We start from the raw sequence: 9,678 nt of genomic DNA, 5'->3' as shown, positions 1-9,678 counted from the left end.
AAGATCAAATGTATCTAATAAATCAAATAAAATTACTGTGCACTTACAAATAAAATATTGTGTACTTACAAATAAATATTGATTAAAGTCATTTTAAAGAGATTAGTAGTGTAAGGATGGAATTGGTCCAGCCGGTGAAAAAAGTTTTAAATATTTTTGTATACTAATAAGCCTATTTAATTTTTCAGTAGAAAAATGTTGTTATTGACTCAACAATGTTGCACTCATTGTTATACTCTTTTTGCTTTACTCTTACACGAATATGGTACTTTTTTTTTCAAGTTCTCCAAATAAAAATTGGGGGTTGAGATTCAATATACAAATCAATGTAAATAATCAAACTACAGCTAAATTTGGGCTATTTAATGAGCTCCCACCATGCAACAGTATACAATTTTTAAAAATACTTCACAAAAAAAAATTCTGTAGCCCCCACTCCATAAATACAAAAAATAATTTTATGGAAATTTTTATACAAAAAAGAATGTTTTTCATAAAACAACTCATTCTGGCTTGAAGATTAGTAATGTTTGTGGATTTTAAACTAAAACATAAGTAGATGTAAAAAAATTGTATACATTTTTTTTCTACAAGCTAGTGGCAGTAGGGTATGTATAAGCAGACTTTACCTATTAATATTTTAGATGATTAAACAGTAAAAATAAAAACAAGCCAGTTAATTAATTAATCTCATTATGCTCTGTAGAAAATGTGTTCACTATTTTAATGTTTCATTAATTTAAATTAAGATTTCTTGTTTGATGTCATGGCTACAGTCCTCATTATTATCTTATCGTGAAGGTTAATTTCAGCACAACAAATCTAGACATCTTTACAGTAAAATAATAAAATTTTCCAAACAGTTTTATTACTGTAACTATAGTTGTAACTTTATTAACTATAGTTGTAACTATATAGTAACTTTATTACTGTATATGTAACTACTATATCTAATAGCGATAGGTGTATCAGAATAAGCTAATTATTTCAGATAGGCTGCAACAGAAGAAATGAAGGGAGAATCATGGTAATGTCTTATAATCAATAGCTATATCTTCAAGGATACTGAAAAAATTTTACTGCATGTCTTTTTTGTCTTAAGAACAAAAGAAAAAAGAAAATTAACAGTTCCATATTTTTAATTCATAATATTCAGATTTGTAAATAATTATTTAAAATTATATAATACATCACTCATAATACAATAAATTCAAAGAAATTACATACAATAAGTTTAAAACACACACAAAAAGAATACAATATTTTTACATTAAATAATGTTAATTATTCAATAATATTGACAAAAAAATAAAATAAATACCATTCAAAGAATAAGAGAAAACATTTTTTAACACAATTAATATAAATGTATAATACTTAATTTTGTTAACAATAATATTCAAATCAAGATGACAGCTATAACAAAATTAAAAGACATAAACAGCACAGGTATTACTTAGTATGAAGTTGGCATGATGGAAAAATGCATAACTATTATGATTCTCAAATATCAATTCGATATCATTATAGAATCTACTGTGATTTTTTTATACAAACACTTAACAAGTAAGACACTTATTTTCCCTTCAGTATATCACCTTTATAATTTTACTATTACGATAAGCTCATATTACTTCTGATACGTTTAAAATATAAGCAGACTGTTCCTCTTCTATATATAGCAATACTAACGTGCGTGCGTGCGTGCGTGCGCACACACACACATATGTTCCAGGTATTGGCTACATTAAAGAGGCTGATTCAAGGCATCAAAATAAATAAAATGGTTCATGTGGACATATGCCTTACTTCACTTCATTTTCCTTCACAATTTTGTATTTTTATAATAAAACTTACATCTTAAAAAATCGATTAAGATAATGAAATAGGTTTGAAAATTTTACTTTCAGAAATTCTAAAATGGTGGTCATTACAATTTTTAAATTATTAATAGATTTGTAAATATAAATTTTATCAAAAAAATGTTAAACCTTTTATCACAAATAAAATGACACCTCACTTTTTCAAAAGGTTTGTTGATAAACAGCTGAGATTGGCTAAATTTGTTGAAAGTAGATTGAGTAAGTAAGTAGATTGATAGTAAGTGAAAACACATACAAAATTGTCAGAATGCTTAATTTTTACGAAACACTTTAACAGTTTCAGCTATATAAAAGCTGTTATGCCATATCAACCAACTTTAACAAATGAGATGTCATTTTGTTAATAATAAAATCCTTAACATTTTATTTAATAAAATAATACTTTGATACAACTAATACTTAATGATTAAAAGAATTTCATAGCCGCCATTTTGGAATTTTCATATGTAAAATATTCAAACTTATTTATTCTGTAGATGTGGCTGGGTAAATGCACTCCTAAATTTCATTAAAATAACTGAATTTATTCTTAAGATATACATTTTTATTGTAAAACACAAAATGGCAAGCAAGAGGGAAAATGAATCATGACAGAGTATTTGTTCATAAGAATTTTTTTATTAATCTGATATCCCGAATTAGTATTTCAAGTGTGTGTGGCAAAACCTTCAACATTATTAAATAATTTATTTGTGAAACAACCATGTCTGTTATTTCAGTAAACATTTTTTTCATACTATTTTTCTGCTTAGTAAATAGGAATGCAACAATTGTAAGTGAACTGTACTAAATACTCATATTTAATATTTAAAACAGTTGCAGGGGTTGAGAAATACTATTTTTTTTTAAAGCTGTTCATTTCTATGGAATTAATATATTTAAAGAGAAAATGTGTTGCAAATAATTAAAAATGAAAGAAATTATGAAAACTGAGACTTCTTTAATCAGATTTATACATTTTATGACAGTAAATGATATTTAAATAATGTTAAATAATCAAAATATTTACATAAATACATAGATTTGACTTCATCAACAACTATATTATTAGTTAGATTTAGTTATAACAAATATTTAATACAATTATTTCCCCTAACTTAGCAAAAATCAATCTAAAAATCACAAATTCATTAAAAGCTGAACGTAACTAAAAAATGTATATACTAGAATCAATTCAATGAAAACATAATTTCCATGAAAGTAAAAACCATAAACCATACAATGCATTTTATTTATTAAAACATTAACATTTCTGTCATTACACTATCCTTGAAGTAAATAAATAAGTCATTGATAGTTTAACTTTTAACAAATATTAAAAAAAGGTTTGTCAGTTTCCACAAAAGGTAGATTAACAATTAATACAACATGAAATAAATAAAAATATTAGTGAAGATGACTAAATAAAAATTAGTGTTGCTGGATGTTATTCAGTTTTTAGCTTTTCCTTCTGTATACAATTTCTATTTATATAATTATGTTGGTTTCCATAGTGGAGAGGTAGCATCTCAGCCTCTCATCCGAGGTCCCAGGTTCAAATCCTGGTAAGCAGGTGTATGCCTGTTGTTATTGGAAATATACATATATATATATATATATATATATATATATATATATTATATTATACACACACACAGTAATAAGCAAATTATTCTGAACATAAGAAATTTTTTAATTTAATTCTATGTTGTGGCCACACTGCTTGACCACACCCATTCTTTAAGTTTTCTGTGTAATGTGAGGTTATTGTTCTTTGGTTAATTTGCTTTTTTATGTTATATATAGTGTTTTGTGAAAATTTATTTATTTTTTTATTACAAAATCATATTTTTGTGTTTTCTGTTCCATGTCTTGAATTTTTCTTATCCTGAGTATACCAGTATGACACAATGACAAAGAGCTTTTGAGTATGATGTTGGGACTAGGGTCAGTGAGTGAATGTGATTTTAAAGTAATTGGTTCCTTTTCACCTTAAAGGAAAGGAAAATCTGGTCGTAAAAGAAAAACTACTCTAGCACAGGATTGGTTATTAGTGAGAAAAATAAACTTGAACCAGAATAATTTGCTGTGGACTTAAACCGAGAATTAGCAACCAGTGAAACAGATTTACATGTGACAACTGTTAGACGCTGATTTCTTGAAGCTGGATGGAAAGCTCATCAGCCAGATAAAAAGCAGCTTTTAACACCAGTAATGCGCAAAAAAATGGCATTTGTGGGCCAAAGCACAAACTAACTGGAGCAAAGAAGATTTGAAAATATAATGCTTTCAACGAGTAACATTTTCATGTTCAGGGGCAATGGGTTTTGTACGTTAAAAAAGCATCAGATGATAGATAATACATCACCAGCTCATATCCAACAATAAGTTAAACATCTTCAGGAAAAAATGGTTTGCCGGCCTTCGTGGTGCAAGTGGTAGCATCTCAGTTTTTCATTTGGAGGTCCCGGGTTCGAATCCTGGTCGGGCATGGCATTTTCATACACTACTTGTCATTCTTCTCAACGGTGATCCCGGAAGTAAAAAAAAGGAAAAAATGGTTTGGGGTTGTTTCACATTTGAAGGCCCTGTTCATTACTTCCAGTAGATGGTATATTGAAATTTTAAGATTCTGAAGAAAAGGGGTCTGACACAACTTCAAAACAAATTCCCACAAGGCAACAAAGTGTTCTAACACGATTTAGTGCTAAGCCATACTGCCAAAAAAGTGGAAATTTTTTTTGAAGAATGAAACATTAAAGTGTACCTATAATCAGGCAACTCCGCAGACTTAAACCCAATTGAAAACCTTTGGCCAATAGTAAAAAAATGACTCTTAAAAATGAATTGTACACAAAAATTGACCTCATTAAAAAGCAATAATATCGGTATGGCTTCATGATGAAGAAATCAAAAAGATGTGTAGTACATTTGTTGAATCGATGCCAAATCACGTATGTGAAGTGATTAGGATAAAGGAGGATATATTAATTACTAGATGTTCACAGATTGTACAGGTATGACTCTTTTTCTAAATGAAGTTACTTTTTATCAAATAACATCTGTGTTTGGATTAATTTGAATGCTATTGTATATATATATATATATATATATATATACATACTAACTGACCTGGCAATGCTTTGCTATTGCTAGATTTGAGTATGTAAAGATTAAATGAACACAATTGAAAGTTTGATAAAACATTACGGAACTTCACAAAATTTAACCTTTCACCTTATAAAATTTAGAATGTACATAAATTCAACTGTTAAAACAACAGCATTACCTGTTTGATTTAATTCAAACCACTCTCTAAACACAGTAGTTGGTGGAAAATAACTTTTTAATGGAAAGAGATATGGGTGCAAAATCATCACAACTAATATTGAACATTAAGAGATTTATAAAACATTACAGAATTTCACAAAATTTAACCTTTCACTTTATAAAGTCAGAATAAATCAAATTGTCAAAACAGCACTACCAATTGGATTTAATTCAAATTACTCTTAACACAGTAGTCTGTTCAAAATATCCCTAACTTTCTTTCTACTTCCAGATCGAGGATTTCAATAGCTTTAAACCTTCTCTGGATAACACGGACCATTTTGAAAAAACCATGCATAAATTTGACCAGTAGTTTTTTAGTGTATAGCGGACACACGTACAAACATTGCCTTTTACATATATATATATATATATATATTTGAGCATTCTGAAAAGTCTTTACATTTTAATAAGTTATGGACTAAAATATTAACTTCTATAAAGTGTAGAATGTATAAATCTTAATAAACTGTTAAACATATAAATGAAAGAGATGTTAATATGATATGGATCTAAACATATTGGTAGTTAATCTAAAAAAAACTCCTCACAGCTTACTGTTTAAAAGTGAATAAGTTAAAATGTTATGTATTAATATTACATTAGTCTGAATCATGGCTAATGATACAAGGTTCTTTCTAAAACGACTTTTATAAAATGAAAAACTAATATTAAATAAAGTGGAAGTAGTTATCTAAAAATATTAAACTGCTGAAGAGGGATAATGAAACCTGATAACATTTTAAAGTGATTAAATGTTAAACTTATTACTTTCAAAAAATGGAACTTTGTTTTCAATCGGCTCCTTCCTCACAGGAGAGAACAGTAGCACTGTTAATGGCATCTGTAATTGAGTTCATCTTGTTTAAAATAAATACTAAACATATTTTTAAAATATATAGAAAACCTACTACATCTGACACTTTTATCGGCAAAACATCAAACCATTTTAATCATTCATTGTATTCTTACACAAGCTATATAACTTAATAAAATAAGAGTATACCTTTTTTGGCTGACAACTACACTGTAGAATTCAATACTACAAAGCATCTGACACTTATAATCATTAATTAATTAATTAATGTTTTTAGTGATTACAGGTTCAGGTCCAAATACAATCACTATTGATATTTTTATGAAGATAAGAATTTATAGCACCAAGGCTGATAAGGTTTTGAACCCAGAATTTTCAAAATGAAAGGTAGATTCACTTCCACCTTCCATGGAGATTGGCTATGTACTGCATAAAATACAAAGTAAAATAGAAACTATCATAAGGAATTTCTAACATTTTAAGGTGAGAAGATTAGTATGTTGCTTTGAAAACAACAAACAAAATACACAACATCCAGTATGTAATATTTACAGAATGCATGTTGACACAGACAGTAATCCAGAAATGAACAAAATAGATTATACTAACACTAAATTTTGCAAATTACCTCAAAGAACTAGGACGTACATAACTAAAGACTAAAATAACTAGGACATTAACTAAAAGTAAATTTTACATGTAGCATACTAAAACCAATTTTTTGACACAACTTAGTATGAAATTTCCAAATGCACAATATTAGAGAAAAAAAAACAACACATTAAATAAACACATAAAATAAGCTTCTAAATATCTAGAACAAAAAAAACAAAGTCATTCAAGTACTTAGATAAAATCATTCAACCAAATGGATTAGAAAAAAGCAAATAACGTTAGAATCAACAAAATGCAAAAAGCCTAAGCCTTCGTAAAGTGTGTATAAACAAAAAATGAATATCTAGGATGGATAAGATTAGTCACTACATCACAATAACCTGACCTGAAGCCCTGCTGATACAGAATAAATAACCTGATGCAAAATAAATAACATTAAATCAGGGAGAAGTACACAAAAGAGAAAATCGCTTAGTTATAAATAAGTATAGCATATATAATAAATATTAGTGAAAAACGAGATTTGAGGGATACTGGTAGAGTAAGCAGTATCTTTTAGAAAATCTTTTTCAGAAAAAGCATTGTCACTCATTGTAAAACATACAAATGAAGAGATAGTTATATGAAATTTAGACAAAACCAGTGAAACAGAAATGCTTGCATTTTTAGGAATACTTTTTTATTTGGAACAAATAATGATAAGACAGATTATCACTTGGACTCAAACAAATCTGGAAGAGATACATCGCTCCTATGAGTCATAGTAGTTTTCATAGTTTGCTCACAATCATATGACTTGATAAATAAACAAATTAAAGAGATTAGGCAACAGAATAATAAATTTGTTCCAGTAAGGAAACTCTTTAAAGTTATCAATAATGAGCTTTCCAAACATCATACACAATCAGTAAATACAGCTATTAACGGAATATTGTTGCAGTTCAGAGGTCGATGTCTATTTAAAGTATTTTTAAAAGAAAAACCTGGATAGTATGGTATTCTAATAAGGCTGAGCATACGTACAGATACAATATCAGTAGTAAAACATCTGGTTATTTATATTACAAAGTCAGGGAGGAACGTAACTACTGACTGGTTTTATATGTCTGTTCCTTTAATGAACAACTTTATAAAAAAACAGGATCTAACAATAATAGGAGCCATGCATAAACAAGAAGTTAATTCCAAACAGGTTAAAAGAAATTGGAAACTGACCACTGTAAATACAGTTCCAGAATCTACATAACAATAGTTATACATAATAAAAGAAAAGCCTAAAAACCTCATCTTGTCAACTCAAAATAATGATGATAATGTATCTAATGAAGGAAAAATGAATTCTGATATAAAGTATCAAATATATATTAAGAGTTATCCAGAATGGAATAAAAGTAAAATCTTTTTACAGGAACTTTGATTACAGCTTATAAAACCTAATGTGACACAACAATCAAAGAATATTTTTTATGAAAACCAATAAAAAAAAAGGATATAACACCAACTTTGAGATGGCAATTATCTGAGTTAAGGCCAATACCATATCTCCTGTAGTGAAGCTTCTTCAAAGAAAGAAAAACAAAACAAACTGAGTAAAACAACCACTGTCTGTGCAAAGTGTAATAGATATGGATGTGGAATACATTCTGAAATATCAAGCATTTGTTCTGAATGTAAAAATGAACCAGAAGAGTCTGAATAGCTTAGTAAAAAGTTTTGAAATTCCTGATGATAAAATAACATTACTATTTTTTTTAAAGAAAATCTAGTACTCATAACATAATCTAGAAAATTGTTTTATTAAAAAAAATCATATTTTATAACAAATCTGTAAATATTAAGCTTCTTAATTAAAATAAACATGTGGCAAAAGGTATTTGAAGTGTGAACTTTTTTGAATCTCCTTGGTCCTGCACATTGCTAAAATTACCTTGATTCATCTAGGGTTAATCATTAAATTTTTCTCAACAAAATTTAAATTTTCCTTTGTCATGTTAGCAACCTCAGTATAACAAGTTCAAGAACAATTGATTAAATCTCCAAAACACTAGACAATTTATTAATATAAAATTTCTGATACAAAATGTTACTAAATTTATTAAAAGACATTCACACAATCCACTTTTCACTAACAGTTCAACATGTAGTAAATCCACTATTTAAAACTCCAGATGTTTTACAATTTTTAAATTCATAATTTATTTTAAGGAGTTTATACTTCCCAGGTCCTAAATTGTAAACAACTTCTAGGTATGTAATGTTATAAGTAAAGATGCCCGAATATGTTGTATATATGGACTAATATTTAATAAATTTTTTACAGTTAAATATTGTATGTAATAAATGTTAATATTTTATGAGCTCTATTATATAATACATACCTTATATTATTTTTACCTTTGTTCATTTATAATCTTGAAATTCCTGTCAAGTTCAGTTAACCATCAGTCATGTTGACAGAATTTTTTATTTTTTACATTGAAGAATATTAACATGAATTTCTGTAAGAAAGACAAGGGTAAACTGTTTGATGTGGTTAAAATGACCCAGAGAAAACATATTAATTATGAATTAATAATAAACAATAACAATTCAATGCAGTGTTGCCAATCCATGGTTTTTCAAGCTGAAATTAACACTGAAAGAACAGTTATAATATAGTAAACGAAAAATCTTCAAATGGATTAATTATGCATAAAGAAATGCATTTCAGAACTGTTTACAGAAAAGGAAATGTGATCTTTTTAGCTTCCTCATTTTTCTATAAATAATTATTTCATCCGGAAAATAGGATTTTTTCAAGCCCTCGCAATTGCATAAATTAAAAAAAAAAAGGTACAAGAGTGCTGTCATTTTTTAATAAGAGAAAGTTAATATGTTGTTAATGCAAAAGGAAAATACAATCTTTCTGTTTAAGTGATAGTTTTTCATAAAATCCGGCGATGATAACCTGGAAGATTGTCCAAGAAGAGCAGAAATTAATTATGGAAAGTAATAATGAAAAACAACTTTGCTATTGGGCTAAAGGAATTTTACATTTTACATATATGCAAATAA

General features: G+C 27.5%; 1 protein-coding gene across 4 annotated transcripts in view; it reads right to left on the bottom strand.

Moving 5' to 3' along the window:
• Nucleotides 1–1,142: 1,142 nt before the first annotated feature.
• Ccz1 (vacuolar fusion protein CCZ1) overlaps nt 1,143–9,678 on the bottom strand; it is a 73,398-nt gene continuing 64,862 nt past the window's right edge. The window contains exons 10-11 of one of the 4 annotated variants that reach the window (XR_012756205.1): nt 9,003–9,122; nt 1,143–3,443 (exon numbers count right to left, since the gene is read on the bottom strand). Coding sequence is in view for 1 of the 4 variants with exons in the window: in XM_075364695.1 (XP_075220810.1) it covers nt 9,088–9,122 (35 nt within the window). In the remaining 3 variants the exon portion in view is untranslated. Of the gene's footprint in view, nt 3,444–3,512; nt 9,123–9,678 lie in introns of those variants that run through there. The other 3 variants (XR_012756206.1, XR_012756207.1, XM_075364695.1) reach the window with 3 other exon arrangements.

The sequence above is a fragment of the Lycorma delicatula genome, chromosome 4, assembly GCF_047948215.1.
Source record: "Lycorma delicatula isolate Av1 chromosome 4, ASM4794821v1, whole genome shotgun sequence".
Classification (NCBI taxonomy): domain Eukaryota; kingdom Metazoa; phylum Arthropoda; class Insecta; order Hemiptera; family Fulgoridae; genus Lycorma; species Lycorma delicatula.
The sequence above is the reverse complement of the archived record's forward strand: the minus strand, read 5'-3'. Positions and strand labels throughout refer to the sequence as shown.